Below are 17530 nucleotides of genomic sequence, written 5' to 3'. Positions count from 1 at the left end.
GGGACGTCCTCCTGATGTGAAAAGGGCTATATCAAATGCAAGGATTATTATTATTATTCTTCGCTCTCTCACAAGATACGCGTGAATGCAAATCCTTTTCCAATCTGAGTAAGTTCTTCAGAGTTGATATAAACCCCCATCCATCCTACATCTACTTCCCACTGAGAAGAAGAGTTGACATGAGCTCTTTCCTTTTTTTTTGGTGAGCGAGGTTAGGTCCCACTCACCCACTTTCAAGCCGAATTAGACTGAAATGCATTCCTCAAGGGAACGAAGGTTGTCCCCGCAGGCCCCAAATCGTCAAAGGACAATGCGGACCTGATACCTGTCTTCACACTTACCCGAGCGAGTCAGTTGACCGAATGGCCTCTCCGGCTGGGCAAGCCCAGGGTTGAACCTAGTAATCAATAATAATAAAAATAATCCTTGCATTTGATATAGCGCTTTTCACGTCTTCTCGACGTCTCAAAGCACTTCACAGAGTAGACTGTAAAGTGAATTGATTGTATATTTGTGGGCAAAACGTGGCAGCCAATTGTGCACAGCAGCGTCCCACGAACAGTTGTGGATTGAGCGGTCGAATTATTATTATTATTTTGGAGGGATTATTACCCCCGGAAAAGCGATCCGTCAGTCGATTAACAAGCGGGTTCCTACTTACTGCTGGGTAAACAGGTGTGTGTATGTGTGTGTGGAGTAAGGAAACTTGCCTAAGTCTAACCCTGCCCGGGGAACTTATCAACTGCTCGAGTGAACTCTGTATTTCTGTACTAACGCTTCCTCATTGTGAGGGTGGATCAAACCATCAGATTAGAAGTACTGCAATGCCGATGCCAGTCAACGCGGGCCTAAGGCACAGCTCCTACAGGAGCTCATCCTCCCATAATACATAATAGTAATAATCTCGAAGACATTCTAAGGCGTTATATGCAATGCAATGATTATTGTAATACATTATGGGGAGATTCGGTCGTAGACTTGTAAACACAAGCAAATCTCAATAGGAGACCTTTCTGGCATGTGCATAATCCCAAGGGATAACTGATAAGAACAGTTATTACACTTGAACTTTGAGACATCTCGAAGATGTGATAAGGTGCTATATCAAATTCAAGGATTATTATTATCTTAGTCAAAAGGCTGAGCAGCGATTTCCAGTCATTATTATTTTTATTATTATTATTTTTCTTACACCTCTGGAGTCCCAGATTAAAACCCTGCCCAAAACATGATTTTTCAAGTGATTCCTGCATGCCACATTCTGGTTTAAATCAATAGCACAAAATGTAAATTCCCAACAATGGTGAATAAAGTGTTGGGTGCTATCCAACTGACTCTGCATTTAGGACTTTGTTCCAGTCATTGAGTCAACTAGCAATAAGTGATCTGATTTGCCTTTGATAGACCGACATGTTAATACCAAAACGTCTCAAAGCTTTTCACACAGTGAGCGATTGCTTTCACGAAGGCAAACTGGATAGCAAATCTATGCCAGCAATATACCACCAACACAATGAGTTAGTTGCATGATCAGAACATAATAATAATCCTCACATTCAGCGCTTTGGGATGTCCTTCTGACGTGAAAGGCTTTATACAAATGTAATTTGTTGTTGCTGTTGCATTCATAGGGGCATTCAGATTTTTTTTGGGTTGCACACAGAGCCTTCACTAGCCCTCGCCACCTGTCACCTGTGCTAGCATTCGATATGGAGCTTTACCACATAATGAAGACATCTCAAAGTGCCTCGCAGGATTTTACTGTAAGGTGTAGTGCCTAGGTATTTTGGAAAGTAAATGAAGCAGCCAACTTATGCACAGCAATCTCCCTACAAATAGCCATGAAGTGAACAACCAATTTTTTTCCATCTGCTTTGAGATTGAATGGATGTATCCCTCACCTATGTTGTAGTAATTGAAAGCTGTGCTGTTTCACCTGAGACAGCAACAGATACTGCAGCATTGCGATGGGAGGGAGGGGTTGTGTGTGGCAAAAATGTGATTGATGATAATCAGGAATCTGATCAGAAACATCTCATTTGTTCCTTGTGATCTGGGTGTTAGAGCAAGAAGTTCAGATGTGACTGGGTTCTGGTACTGAAGTTTAGAAGATGAGTACAAAAGTAGCCCTTTCAAACTTCTTTGAAGGAATGAATGCTCATTTCAATCTTCAACCCAAACCAGACCATGGAGACAATACCGTCAGCTGAATAGGTGATGCCTTGCGGCAAAGGACCATACAGACTTTTGTTTCTCAGACGCTAACCCCGAAGCTTGTCATACTGCTTGTTGTGAATTATAGTTTGCACAATTCCGGGTCAGCAAAGGACCTCTCTCACTCCCCCACGCTGTAAGGAAGTACGCTGTCTCATAGTTGTGTCTTGTGCCACAAAACCACTTCCTTGTGCTTCAAATGTCCATTTCTTATCAATGCGTTACACATGCAAACTCAGTTTTAGCAGTTCTTCTTGAGGCCTATATCACAGGACTTCTGTCAAACCTGACTTGAAATGAGCCCAGAGCCTCTGGGTACAGATCTGAATGCATAGCGAGACGCACACTACCCACTTTTGATACAGGCAGAGGCAGTCTCATTTTTCAGCCCGAGTTTACAATTTGCAATGTATCATCCAACCTGAAAAATAGCGCAGCGTACTTCTGCAGTGCCTGAGATAAGGGCATTTAGCTGATCGCCTGATCTCTAAGTGAAGCACTATGATCCTTTTCTGGAGTGGAACCTATTCCGGGTATAAACTGTCACAGCCATCAACGATAGACGATTTCTGTTAAAATGAGAAAAATATTTCTGTTCTGCTTTTTTTTTGTTGATAGTTGGGATTTTGACTTTATACTTAGAATCTGTTTGGTTCTGCTTTTCTCCTTCTCCCCCTCTACTCCCCCCACGCCGCCCTGAGTGTCAACAGGTCACAGATTTTAAATTTGTTCTTGAGACTTAGACAAGAGGACACAAGTTCAGTTTTGGGGCAGACACTAGGAAGAAGTTGCACAGTGGATAGGTTGAACTATTGCAATGGATTACCAAGGAAAATGATAAGAGGACAAAACATTGGATTCATGTAAGAAACAATTTGATGCTACAATGCGAAGACCCATTCTGGGTATTCCAGAAGGATGAGGCCATATGATTAAATGGATATTATTTATCTGTACCTCTCATAAAACTTTCATTGCTTCCTGATGAAATAGTAAAATTATTAGTTTGATATTCCAATTATTGGATTGATTGGGTTATTTTGTTTCTGTCAGATGAGTGCTGTGATATCACTTGCTATAATAACACACGTTCAATTTTGCGGTGGTTCTACTAAGAGCATTTAGAAAAAAAAACGATGCTGTGATGGAAAGACAGTGGGTATTTTGGAAGGGTGAGATCAAATGGGTTGAAGAGTCTTCTTTGTACCAAACCAATCTTGTGCTCTTAGGATCATTCTTTCTATGACTAAGTAAGCATAAAGCGCCAATTAATTGCTTAGGCCTATTTGTGTTCATTGCGTATCTATGCCAGTTATGAATTTATGTTATTTCAGACATCAGTGCAGCTGGCAGTACTACAGGTGCCTAAAGTTATCTACAAAAAATATTTCATTTATTTTCAGTTGACTTGCGAGAAATCAAAGAAGTTCGCCCTGGGAAAAACTCAAAGGATTTTGACCAGATCTCAAAAGATCAGAAGGATCGATACAACGACGATATGTGCTTCACGGTATTCTATGGGTCTGAGTTTGTCCTCAACACGCTAAGCTTGGCTGGTGAGTGCACTAAAGTAAACTGGTGATGGGATTGCTGTGTCTCCAATCAGATGTGGTCGGATTACTTACAGTTGTTTATCGGTTGAAAGTCTTCAGATATATTTCTGTCGGGAAGTTGGAGAGAATAACAAGCTGGGAATAATTCACAGGCAGAGAACATGTCTAGTGGAGCACATTGAAGCAGTTGAAGAACAGAGATATAAAAGTGAAATGGGGAATGGATTGAAGTGGACAGTTCCAGTGCGGAGCTATTATTTCCACAGACGCCATGGGCCAAGTGACCTCTTAAACTGAACTTCTTCTGATTCTCTAACGTTCATACCACATACTCCATGCGCAAAGAGGCACTTGTGGTTGAATAACAGATTGTGGCGTGCTGGGACGAAGGGTTGTAAGGCTGTACTTAACACAAAAGGAATCTTAGAGAGGATTCAGATCTACAGTAAAAATGGGTAATATAGACAGATACACAAGTGAGACGGTGGTTAAGGAAAGTGGGTGAATCAAGTACAAAAATAAATAAATAAAGGGGAAATGGAACAGACAGTTCAGGTTTGATTAATTGTAACCATTTCCCCAGGCCATCCGCAGGTGCGATACATCATACTTCTAAAGAAAAAAAATGCGATTGGATCACATCCTTTGTTCCGTTTCATTCACTCCTTCGTGTCCTTCTTAAACCTCACCAACTCCAGCTTAGAGAAATGTATTGTGCTTATATAAGCAGAATGTACATAGACCCGTATTCCACATCAAAGGTCTCCTTTATTCTAATTCTGTCATTTTATCACTTGCTCCCCGCTGGCGTTTGCACGTGAAGCTTTCCCTCACCTGGTCAGAGTGGAACAAAAACTCCTTATAATGTCTGTAACTGCTGTTAGCATTTTAACGAGCTAAGGATACAATAATTGATGTGCTGTTACTGGTTTGTGTGTTCCAGTTTTGCCAGCTCATTACATCGCAGTTTAACGTGGTCTTGCAGAAATGCTTTCACTCCACAATCAAGATACATTAGGTCCTCTCTGAAATACCACAATCACTACTCAACTCAAATTGCTTGCGAATCTCCCACTAATAAAAAGCACATGGAACGCACCCTCCAATAAAGCTTGCCTCTTGATATAGCTGCTGTATGGTTGATAAAATTCTGTTATAGAAGGGTCTGCTGTTACATTACCTTGAGACTGTTCCTGTCGTATGCATTGAATAATTTAGATTGGTGATTCAACCACTGGTTATCTTGATACTCTAAGTTGCATCATCATTTGATTACAACAAAGTTGTTTCATTTTCCCAATGTCTTCCATTCTCAAAGCCGATACAAAGGACGATGCTTCCTCGTGGTTAAAGGGACTGGATTTACTGCACAAAGAGGCTCAACTGGCATCCACCCCATCGATGATAGAAAGGTAGAGTGAAACCCTGTGTCTGTCACCTGCTAACTTACCTCTTTGTTTTGCCTACAAAACACACAGTCAATTCACTTCACAGTGTGTTCTGTGACGTGCTTTGAGCCGTGTTGATGACGTGATAAGGCACTATATCAAATGCAAGGATGATTATTATTATTATTATTATTATGCGCTATAGTGGGTGAATATTCAATTTGGGGAATTGCTGAACAGGTCACCAAGAAAAACTCTTGTTTTTTTTTTGAATAATGCCATGGGATCTTCAACCTCCACCTGAAAAAGCATATTTGGCTTAACATCTCAGCCGGAGGACAGCACCTTTCCAATGCACTACACCCCCAGCATTCCACTGGAGCCTTAACCTAGACTTAGAGGAGTTCAAACTCCTGACACGGGTCTTGAACCCACACCCTTCTGACTCAGAGGTGAGCAAGCTACCAACTGAGCCAGGCTGACGCACATTGTCGGAGGTGTCGTCTTTCTGATGAGACACAAGCATTAAACTGAGGTGCCCACTTCCAGCTTAACGTTAAAGATCCCATGACACTATTTGAAAATAATAAGGGAGTTACACCCAGGGCCTTGGCCAACAATCCTCCAGATCAATTGACCGTTCACCTCTGTTTGTGTTGTGTGCAAAAATTCATATGATGTCAGTGCGCTCACCACTATTTACTTGTGAAGTGTATTGAGACAAGGAAATGGTGTAATTAATAAACCGCTATAAAAATCCTTTATCTATCAAGAGGAGTGAAGAGTTGGCATGTGGTTCGGTGAGGGGTTGAGGTTTTGTATGCTGGCCATTCAGGTTATTGAACCACAAGTGCCTTATTCTCGGGCTCTGCCGGCTTCTGAATGTCCACCTTGTAGTCGTCCTATACAGATGTTAAATTGTATTGTGTTGTAAGTGCGACTCTGTTTCACTCTGCCCTTCTCTCTGGTTCACAGCTGGTTGCGGAAGCAATTTTATTCAGTGGATCAGACCAGAAGAAACAGGTAAGACTCCTAGAATGTTTGCACCGAACCTCTGCCCCTCTCGTCCACGTGCGAAAGGCAGCAAACTGGCAGCATTAGCACATTCCTTCAGAAAACACCTTCATCGCGGCCTACTTATTTGAAAGCTGCCGTGTCCCGCGAAACCCTTTCTTTCCCTCATGTGTAGGTAAGGTGTCCAGCTGTTAAACGAAACAGTTGTGCAGAAGGCCTGGTTTTAAGATCTCTGACTGATTCAGTGCAGATTGGCTCCTGCAATGCCCAGTTGGTGTATGTCTGACGCTGACCTCTGCTGTTCGTCAAGTGGAACTGGCTTCGTGATTGGCACGAGCTTGGAGACAAAGAGCAGAGGTCACAAGTCTTGCATCGCTGACACTGACCGGGAGAGAAAAGGCCAGAGGGGCGAACCGTTTCAAATCGGTTCACAAACTTGGCAACTTTCACTCCCGTGAGGTGGCTTGCTGCCTTGCGTTGATCCATTTTCTCGTGACGCTCCGTGATATAAAGCCACCGTTCCAAAGTTTAAAGTTTAAAGGTTTCAACCATTACACAGGCTTCGCAGCCGAATGGGAAATGTGCTCCAGGAGAACTTTTGTTTCCAAAAAAATTCATCGCCGCTGTGATTTTTTTTATAGTGGAGTGACTACCAATATTAAAGTCCTACCACCCAACTGCCTGCCAATTAAAGACAGGAAAGACTACTTTCAGTACAAAAATACTTTTGAGTGTGTTGCAAGGCTCCTTAATTATAAACCTTTCTCCGTTTAATGGTACAGTAGGGATTGTTTCCTGTCACCACTCGGGAAATAGGTTGGATTCTAATAAAGCTCCTGTGGGAATGTGAGTGTGGTACAGGAACAGGAGGAGACCAATCAGCCCATTGAATCAAGTCACGGCTGATCAGTAACAGTACCATTTGCCTGCCCTTTCTCCGGACCCCTTCGTAACCTTTCTCGCCAATTGTTTATCTATTTCCCACTTTCACATTCCCGCCGAGTCTGCATCAACGGCCCTTTGAGGAAGTGAAACGAAGCATCGCACAACTCTCAGAGTGAAGGAATGATGTTTACCACTAACTGAACAAGCTGTAATTTTTAGATTGTTCATCTTCTGAAGTTGTATTTCTGTGAGTGAAACACGGCATGTTGCACACGAATGTCCCATTATGATGCATTTCTGTTGACCAGGTGGAGTCTTCATTCATGAAACTCGTTACTGCAGAAACCCATTTATAAATACAGCCTATTTCTATTTCTTAGATTCTTCTAATCAAATTTCTTCCTTTTTTTTAAATTTCAGTATCTCTGTCAAAGAATTCAAGATCATGCTGCCTCAAGTAAACTTCAAAGTGCCCAGTATCAAGTTCCTCAAAGACAAGATAGGGGTATTTATCTTTTAAAACTACAGTGATTGCATCTGTTCTCAATTAACAAGACGTGTATTGAAATGAAGTTGTGAGCTTTCCTCAATAGCTATGATTTTTCACTAGATAGTCGGCTGTAGTTACTCAAATCAGCTATAATAGTTATGTATTGTGCGTTATCCTCAATACATTTTGTAAAACTCAGGATAACTATGGATTGCCCGTAAGTTATGATATCAAAAGTATTAAAGGAAAGCTTACTTAATGACATTCATCTTGCTAGTGATATAACTTAGCCGGTCGCGAATGAGGCAGGAAAAACGTTAGTGCCATCTGTGTGCTGGTATGTGAAGCTCCACAGTGGAAAGTTTTAAGATTTGAACCTCTCTTGTAAACGAACCTCAGGGTGTCCAGGAGAGCGGAAACTCCAAGGAGGAGCTCACCTTTGAGCAATTTCACCGGCTCTATAAGAACCTGATGTTCGATAGCCAGAAGGCGGTGAGTATTGTCTTCAAAAGTACAAAGCTCTCATTGCTCATACACTACCTTGGACTCCAAGCAAACATATGTACATAATTGGTGCCCTTGAAAATTCAACTAGTCTCAGCCCGTGGAACCATTTTTTTTTTTTTTTTAAATGTTACAATTGTGCAAAATTGTGGAAAAAAATCTTAAATTGTTCATTCTTAAGACTCTTAATTTGAAGCCTCTTCTTTTCCTCCCACAATTCTTAACAAGAATCGATTTACAAATTAAGGGTTTGAATTTTCACATTCGAAGACAAAACGGTCTCAGAAGCTAAGGCAAGGTGCAATTTCAAGCCTATATGATATCGATGCCTGCTTCTAGCTCACTTTATTCATCGAACAAATGAGAAATAGTTTGAAGTGGCTGGAACAATTTTCAAAGTATGAAAATCGACCAAGTGTATTTTCCCCCCCCCCCAGATCCTTGAAAGCTTTAAAGTGGACGAATCTGTTTTCATTCTGGGGTAAGGAGAAAGTTCATTCAGTGTGTGTGTGTGTGGGTGCAAGGGGAATTATTGCAATTGTGAAGATTTTACCCACGTAATTTTTGAGCAAGTTGGGGGATTCCAAACTTGGCTATCTGTCGACTTTGCCTCAAACAATGCCTTGATCTCGCTGTCGTTCTTTCATTCGTGGCTGATCAGGAAAACAACAACAAAAGCAGCAACTTGCATTTATATGGCTTCCTTCACACAGGGTAGTGTCTCGGAGCGCTTAAAACAATGCTCGTGTAGCAGAAGAAAGCCGTTTAACCACAAGTCAGTTTTGCAGTGTGGGGCTCCAAAGCAGAATTAACAGAGGGAGCTGGAAGATACCAGCAAAAGGTTGCGTAATTGTACGATGTCTCGTGTAAATAAGCATGTAAATCACGTGTCTTACTGACTTAGTGCGCATGCTCTCAACTTCGCACAATAAAAAGGGTGTTGAGGGCTGAGGACACCCATCAGATTCACCTGCAGTGACAGGACTGCTGTTATCAGTGGGTCCACAGTAAAAATGCAGCCTCAAGCATGCAAGATATGGGCAGTCCCTGGAGCTGAGCAGTTTCTACAGCCTTTGTTTTGTTTAGTACCTTAATCATTAGCTCTCCTTCCCCTCTTGTAGGAGTACGGAAAAGCCTGAGGCCTCCGCCTTGCATCTGCACGATTTCCAGAGGTTTCTACTCCTTGAACAGAAGGTAAGTTCGTGCTCTCGTGTACACAAAGGCGAGCTCGCTGGTGAAAGCAAACCAGAGAAGAGCAACGATGGTTTTACCCAATGTTAGAGGCATGAGCTACGAGGAAAAATTAGATAAAGTAGCGCTCATCAGCCTTGAGTAGAGACATTTCAGATGACATATTGTACAATAGAATGAACGAAAAGCAGGTGACCACATGCTCGGTAAAGAGGAAGGTTTTAAGACAAGACTTAAAGATGGATAGAGAGGAGCTGAGACAAAGAGGGGTTAAGTGGGAGGAGATCCAGAAGTGGTAGTCCCCTTCGTTTCAGTGAATTGTGAGTTATTATTATCTCAATAAGTTCTGACTTTTGCCTTTTTCACGACAAAGGAAAGCTGGGCGAGTGACATAAAGAAGGTTCGGGAACTGATGACGAAATGTATTTGTGATACCTACAGAGAAACAAAGGAGCCGTTCTTTTATATAGACGAGGTAGGTGACGTTTTGGGGCGTGTTCAGCATTCAATGCTCGTGATTATCTGCGGTATGGACGTGAGACCCTGTGTTTAAAAGTGCTTTTCAGATCAGATTAAGGTCTACACCTGACCTGGGCTGAGATAATTCAGACCGATTGGTATAGTCGAGGTTTGATGATTCCAAGTCCCCTCCACTTAACAGACCTGACAATGCATTAACGTGTGTAGCATAACTGAGGCATTTTAGCAATGCAACACTCAAATCCCACGGGTGCTTTTGTGGACAGTGGCTCGATTTGTCAGAGAGAAACAACAATTGCAACCACTTGTTATCCTGTTACCGTGTTTTCCTTTAACAGTGAGGAGTGAAGCAAGACCAAAGCTTCACATTGCTCCGTGCCCAACGCCAGTGTGGGACTTGTGGTGTTGTCTTTGTTCCCTCTACATTCCTGCCCCCCCACCACCACCCATTCACTGCACATTCCTTTATTTAGGAGTAAAAATAAAATTCCTACAGACTTCAGGGTGAAGTGGAATAAGGTTGTTCTCTTTCCCCACACCTTTCATTAAAACTCCTTTTCTTAAAAAGACCAGATGACTGATAAAGCCCGATGGTCTGTTAATCAACTCTGCCCCCAGTGGTTTGGTCCCACGGGTTGAGGATTGGGTGGGGGGGATGGTGCAGATTGACATTTTTTGAGTCTCTGCTACTTTTGACACAATAGTGCTGCAAGTAATTGGAATCATCACGTGCCTCTTTCAATGTGCCCATGTGGTCTGAACAACACGCTGAACTGTTCCAATACCAAGTCAACAATTAAGCAGATGCCCCGCAGTATTGCAGCCCTCTCTCTACCCCTCGTTAGGGAGCACTTTCCCCACTCGTCGCTCTCCTAAAACCAAGAGGGAATTGCCTCCAAAATGTGGACCGCGCGCTCACTCTTTAACGTGCTCGTAACATTCAGTGTTAAGTTGCTTGGCTGGGTAGGGTTCAAAATGCCTAAAAATTAAATATCAGTGTTTGTTCCAAATCAAACCAGGGCTCCATCTACCCAGAAAGGGTTGTGGCCAATGCAAACAGTCTTAAAGCAGGCTTGTTTAACTTATTATTGAATCAGGTTCATGTATGCAAGACTTTCCTTCAGCCCATAGAGTAGCCACTTGTGATAATAATTTGTTCAATCACGACTGTTTGTGGGACGCTGCTGTGCGCAATTGGCTGCCGCGATTCGCCCATAAAATATACAGTCAATTCACTTTACAGTATACTCTGCGAAGCGCTCCGAGATGTCTCAAAGACTGATAAGACTCTATATCAAGTGCAAGGATTATTATTGTGATTTTTATCCCTCTCTAGTCTACCCCAACAAACACACACACACAATGGCTTGTGATATGGTGTGTGCCACAAGAGGGAGATATAGAGGACGGGGAGGGCACTCGTTTAACAAAAACAACAACTTGCGTTTATATAGCGCCCTTCACACAGGGTAGGATCCTGGTGCGCTTGAGGGACAGAGGGAGTGATGGACGGAGGGAGAGAGAATTTAAGAGCGAATTGACCCAATGCCCTCTGGACAACTTCCAAGCACAAGCTTAGGGACAGTGAACCCCTCAGGCTGCCCAGTGAGAAAATGGTAGGAATCTAAAGGAGGGAGAGGAAGAGTACTGAAAAAAATAGGAAGATTAAAAAAAACACTAATTATTTAATAATGGAGCTGAATGCCAATGCTATCCTTTGTATGCACAGCATACCCAATTGTGTTTAATCACAGCAACACTTCTTGCAAAGAAACATAATTTAACCTTCTTGGAACGTTTGAAATCTCATTACAATTTCAGATCTCAATACTAAACTTGCTCTTTTGAGAACAAAAAGCAAATGTCGTGCTTTGTCTTTGGGAACACTGCTTGGCTCTTATCCCGGTTCACTGTGTTCTGGGGTGGGTGGGGTGGGGTGGGGGGGGGGGAACTGGTTTGCAATTCTGTAAGGAATCTTATAGCAGAGATTCAGGGATTAAATATTTACACTTTAGACCATCTCAGGTCAGATCTTCCCTGTATTGACTTGTGATGGGGGAGGGAGATCTGTCCATCTATGGTTCAAAGATTTTTGGATGCTTAGCTTGAGTGCAGCTGGATGCTGTCGTAACAGGACAGACAGACAGCAGCAACACACCACACTGCTCTCATTTACTCTAGTTTTGGCCAGTTCAGAAACATGGTGTGCTCGTCACGTTTCTCTTTGGAAAGCGGACTTTGACTTTTTTTTGGGAATGTCTTCCCGCTTCGTGATGCAAAGGACAGTATCGCGGCGTTTCATTTAGTACGCCGTTCTCCACATTGCTTACACAGGACTCCACGGCTTCCAAATTAAGAGTGAATTTAAGGATTTTCCACAAAACCTGCCCAGTCTTAAATTGTTAAGACAACGCGGTTTTCCGGGCTGAGACTAGGTGGAATTTCGGGCCTCGGATGGTGATAGAAACGCCAACACTCCCTCTCGAGATTCGCACATTTTTGGGGTCAGCCGAGTGTCTGTGGAAACTCATCAACGTGCTTAAGAATCCCCAAACCAAACTGAGAATTCCATGTATCCTACCTAACACATAGAAATCCCTGGATAGATTATTGGAATGGAATGCACACTCTCTCCCTGGAGGGACACATCCTGCTTATCTAATTCCTGAAAATATTCGGTGCAGGTTGGCAAGAGCCAAGGCTTTCTCACACATAAATAGTGGCTAGTTGGGTAAGGCTGCAGGCCTTCCCTTTTGCCCATGGAACCACACCTCAGTGAAAAGTAAAATTAGTCTAAACAGCTCCAATAGAGGAGGGGAGGGTAGAAGATTCAAGGAGAAAAGCTGGTACTAGCGTTGCCATTTCAGACGACAAGTTTTACACAACGAGTCGAGACTTGTTGTATGTAATGTGTGGTCTTTTCATTCATTATTTTTCAGTTCCTCACGTACCTGTTTTCCAAAGAAAACACAATCTGGGACACGAAATACGATGTGATCTATCCACAGGATATGAATAACCCATTGTCACATTACTGGATATCTTCTTCACACAACACGTAAGGAATTCATTTCTCTCCACCATGTAAGGGAACATGTGGGTTACAATACCACATCAGGACTTTGAGTCCATAGGCAAGGCTGGAACTCCAGTGCAGTGTTGGGGAAAGTCAGGTTTGGAGATGCCATTCTTTGTTTGGGACCTTAAACTGAGGTCTCACCTGCCTGCTCAGGTCTTCTTTAATTATCCCGTGGCACTATTCGAAAAGAGAAGGGAACTTCTCCTGGTTTTCTGGCCAACAACCTCCCATGGCTGCTTGTGGGACATTGCTGTGTGCAAATTGGATATCGTATTCACTTACAAAATACAGAGGCACTACACTTCAAAAGAATGCCATGAAGCACTCTATGAAGTTTTGACGCGATAAGGTGCTGTTTCAAATGTAAGGGTGATTGTTTGAGATAGAAACCGTTACAAGACTGTTAGAAACAATAGATTTTTGAGTTTCTAAAAGAAGTATAACCAAAGACTGCTGTTTCCTCCCAGGTACCTCGTAGGAGACCAGTTTCGTAGTGATTCATCCACAGAAGCGTATGCTAGGTGTCTGAGGATGGGATGCCGCTGTATTGAACGTAAGACGAATATCCGCGAGAAAGCATTCCATCTGTAGTGTAGGTTATTGAACGGCAAAATGCTGCTGCAGATTGCTCCTCATGTCGAACACTGACAAACACGTCTATTCCGTCTCATATAACCAATGAGCCAGCATTGCTGTTTCAATCTGCAAAGCATAAAAAGGATTTCACCATTGGGTTTCTGATTGATATTCAGTCTGGAGTGACGGTATAGAAATCTGCTCGAGTGGCTGATGTGAACTAGTGTCCCTGTTGACGGATTAGCAATTAGGAGCAATTAACATTGCAATGCATGGTTGCTAATAATAATCGGTAGCTCATTACCGGAACACAGCACAGTCAAGAATTGTAGATTGTATGTTCTACATATCCGCCCCCGTAGGGAAAACATTGGGGGTGCAAAACACAGCATTTGTCGTGATGAATTTCTGCTCCACTCGGTCTGCAGCATTGGGGGGAGAGCTCCTATCTTTATGGTTTGGTCCCAGATTTGCGTGGGTTGCCTGATAAACCAGCCACCCAGAGCTCGTGAGCATTTCAGGCATTTGTGAAACACATGCTCAGCTCAGCGTGAAACTTTTTAACATCTCCAATCCTTTGTCCTCCAGTGTGTCAGTCAAACATCATGCTACCATGTGTTGGTGTCACGCTTTGTAGGTCGCATGTATATGTGGAACTGCCTATCTGGTTTCGATACTCTTAAGCACGATGTTGGGTTTCCGCATGTGTCTGACACCCGGCTCATTGTTTAAAGATCTAGATTGTGATGCTCTTAACAAAACAAAGTGGAAATACCCTTTAACAGCGATTAGATGGCTATCTCAAATGTGTTCCTTAGTATCTGTTATTTTTATTCCATCTTCTGGTCCTGTGATGAAAAAGAATAATAATTTGTAACAATAGTAAAGATAAAAAATAATAATAATTGGTCGCTCAATCCACGACTGTTTGTGGGACACTGTTGTGCGCAATTGACTGCTGAGTTTCGCCCACAAATATACAGTCAATTCACTTTACAGCATATTCTGTGGGAAGCTTTGAGACGTCTCAACGACGTGATAAGGCACTATATCAAATGCAAGGATTATTATTATTATTATTATTTAACATTTCTGCCTGTCTTACCTTTCAGTGGATTGCTGGGACGGGCCTGATATGAAACCGATCATATATCATGGTTGGACGCTGACGTCCAAAATTAAGTTTGATGATGTGGTGGATGCCATCAAGACCCATGCATTTGCCTCTTCAGAGTAAGTTACGATGGCTTTGTCTGTTTATTTGTCGGTCTTCCAAACTACAACAATAACAACGACAAAATGACATTTGTATAGCGTTTTTCACGTTGGGACCTTTCATTATTTTATGTTCATCAGAGGGGAATGATAAGTGGTAGTGGAAACTGAACGTCGGAGCTATGTTATCACCTGCCCACACACCAGTGTCTGCCTGCAATGCTCATCTCTCCCCTTAGTATTGTCCCCAAAATGTACCTGGACTTACCATGTTACAAGAGTCCCCCACATTCCGCCCTCGCTAGCAGAAGCCATCCTCCCACCACCTAGTGACTACTGAGTGGGTGTGGGGTTGAGGCAGAGGGGGGAGAGGAGGAGGGAGGGGTGAGAGGTGAAATCCTGATATGTTGTAGTTTATTATCATGTCTTTGCAGAGCTCAGTTTGCTAGCAGTGGTTATATTTTTGGAGTGGGGAGGTGGGGTGGGGGTGTGAAGCGGTTTCCTCTCTGGCGAGGAAGCTTCCTTGAGCTTCCAAACCCTGCTCCTCGTGAACCTTCCCCTCTGATCTTTCACTTTCGCTTGACCTTTTTCATTGAGAATTGGCGTCGTGAGTTTAGAAGTCAGAGTTTCTCAGCTTCTATCGGCCAGGGTGTAGCTATTAGCGGCAGGAATGTTAGTCTACATCAGACAGTCTTTGACCTGTTTCCAGGATCCTTGGTTGGGTCTAATACATGATGACATCTAATGGGATTTCCCTGATACACATACCAGATGTAAGGCATACTGGCCTCTGGGAACTAGAGTGAGTAATCTAGTTTGGGAGCAGAGATCCACATGACATGTATGGCCTATGTCCAAGTGAAGACCCCCCCCCACACACACACTTGTTTCTTTATTACAAAATTCCATTGGAAATCATTGTACATTAAGCCTCAGTATAACCTTCCTCTGGGCGCTGTTAATAGAGATGTCTATCGGAAGAACAGTGTTAACTAGTTGTAATCGCTCGTTGACCTTTCCCCAGGTACCCACTCATACTGTCAATCGAAGAGCACTGCAGTATCGAGCAGCAGAGACACATGGCCATCAAGTTCAAGGAGACGTTTGGGAATATGCTCATCAGCAAACCCATTGAAGCCAACGCAGAGCAGTTACCGTCCCCCGCTCAGCTGACACGCAAAATTATCATCAAGGTGAGGGGCTCCCATTGCAATGACCAAATCTGCGGGCACTGTGGAGGTGTAGGACTGGCAGGGGCAGGGTCTGGGGCTGACTTCTCTCTGTGCTGTCCTTAATAATAACAATAATAATAACAATAGTAATAATCCTTGCATTTGATATAGCTCCTTATCACGACATTGAACCGTCTCAAAGCGCTTCACAGAATATACTGTGAAGTGAAACAAAACACAAAGTACTGCAAGATGCTGGAAATCTGAAAACAAAAACAGAAGTCGCTAGGAGCACTCAGCAGGTCAGGCAGCATCTGTGGAGAAAGGAATGTGAGTCAAAAAGTGATTCATTTTCCACTTTCCATAGATGCTGCCTGACCTGCTGAGTGTTCCCAGCGACTTCTGATACTGTGAACTGAATTGACTGTGTGTTTTGTGGGTGAAACGCGACAGCCAATTGTGCAAAACAACAGTTGTGAACAGTCACTGCATTTTTTTTAAAGGATTACAATCCCCGGAAAGCGATCAGTCAGGGTTCCTACTCACTGCTAGGTAAACAGGAGTGTGGAGTAAGGAAACTTGCCTAAGGTTTCGCCCTGACCCACCCGGGAATCGAACCCCGGTCCTCTTGCTTTGCGAGGCGAGTGCTCTAACCAACATGCTGCAGGACTCCACATGTTCTGAAGCGTTTTGTCACTATTCCACAGCACAAGAAGCTGGATTCTCAGCAAGATGACGGCACCATCAGGCAAGATGTGAGCTCTGTCTTCGACCCATCGAAGGATTATGAGAAGCAAATGGGGTCTCTCTACTTGTTGGATCCAATTGATCTGGTAAACGTTATATGTTTCACAATTTCCAGCGGTGCTTTGCCCTGTTAAGATTCAACGTTAACATTTCAAAACATTTCAAACTGGTTCTTTTCTGAAATTAATTAGTTGCCGTGAAATTCGATAAGTTCATGAATCAAAAACATCATGCAAATTGCTTCAATTAACAATTCCTGATACTCATGAATATCGCGGTTCAGTTAATGTTTATTTATTGTTATTCCTTATTTACGCTCGTGTTAAAGTCTGATTTTTTTTCTGCAGATGTGGAATAAGCATTACTGTGTAATAACAGATGGCAAACTCTACTATACGGATCCCACAGATGATGATGATGATGATGATGAAAATAAAACTTTAAGCCAGGTATATTTCAGTTAAGCTGCCTTCCACTTTATCTCCACCCTTCCCTCCTTTCTTCACTCCCTCCTTACCTCCCTAACTTATTTCCCTTGGTGGTGGTAGTGGTGGTGGGGGGGTAAGTGGAATCTCCTTGGTGACATGCTTTGCAATGAAATTGAGCCACCCTCTGTGGTGGTCTCGATAGTCTGGTTCTGCAGTATTCCAGGACACTGCTGATGACAGACCAGTCATCCTGGCATATCGGCAGGCCATGGCAAACCAGTAACTAGAGGGAAGAATTCTTTCCACTCAGATCCTATTAACCTGCAAGCCAAGCCCTAAAGTGTAGGGTGGTCCTCACTGGATGAGCTGCGGGAAATCTTGCCAGACAATGCTTTTAATGGCAAGCTGTGTGGTTTCTGCTGGTTAGCTTCCAGGAGTACTGCAACGCACACTCTGGTGTCCCTGAGCCTTGGCTCTTGCCAAACTATGTCCAGTGTCTGGAATTTGGTATGTGCTACCCTCTGGGGAGAGTGTGCGTATTCCTTTCCAAACATGGAGATCCATGTGTAGGTGCCATATGTGGAACTCTGTCTG

At 43.1% G+C, this 17530-nt stretch overlaps 1 protein-coding gene across 1 annotated transcript in view; it reads left to right on the top strand.

Moving 5' to 3' along the window:
• Window positions 1-17530, top strand: part of plcg2 (phospholipase C, gamma 2) — a 59808-nt gene that overhangs the window by 24431 nt on the left and 17847 nt on the right. The window contains exons 2-15 of the mRNA XM_007889266.2: window positions 3618-3770; window positions 5086-5179; window positions 6131-6178; window positions 7475-7559; window positions 7944-8036; window positions 8486-8529; window positions 9170-9242; window positions 9613-9714; window positions 12659-12777; window positions 13266-13351; window positions 14487-14607; window positions 15614-15782; window positions 16469-16594; window positions 16856-16957. Coding sequence (XP_007887457.1) covers window positions 3618-3770; window positions 5086-5179; window positions 6131-6178; window positions 7475-7559; window positions 7944-8036; window positions 8486-8529; window positions 9170-9242; window positions 9613-9714; window positions 12659-12777; window positions 13266-13351; window positions 14487-14607; window positions 15614-15782; window positions 16469-16594; window positions 16856-16957 — 1415 coding nt within the window. The remainder of the gene's footprint in view (window positions 1-3617; window positions 3771-5085; window positions 5180-6130; window positions 6179-7474; window positions 7560-7943; window positions 8037-8485; window positions 8530-9169; window positions 9243-9612; window positions 9715-12658; window positions 12778-13265; window positions 13352-14486; window positions 14608-15613; window positions 15783-16468; window positions 16595-16855; window positions 16958-17530) is intronic.

The sequence above is a fragment of the Callorhinchus milii genome, unplaced genomic scaffold (assembly GCF_018977255.1).
Source record: "Callorhinchus milii isolate IMCB2004 unplaced genomic scaffold, IMCB_Cmil_1.0 Scaffold14, whole genome shotgun sequence".
Classification (NCBI taxonomy): Eukaryota; Metazoa; Chordata; class Chondrichthyes; order Chimaeriformes; family Callorhinchidae; genus Callorhinchus; species Callorhinchus milii.
This window is presented reverse-complemented; position numbering and strand designations above follow the sequence as displayed.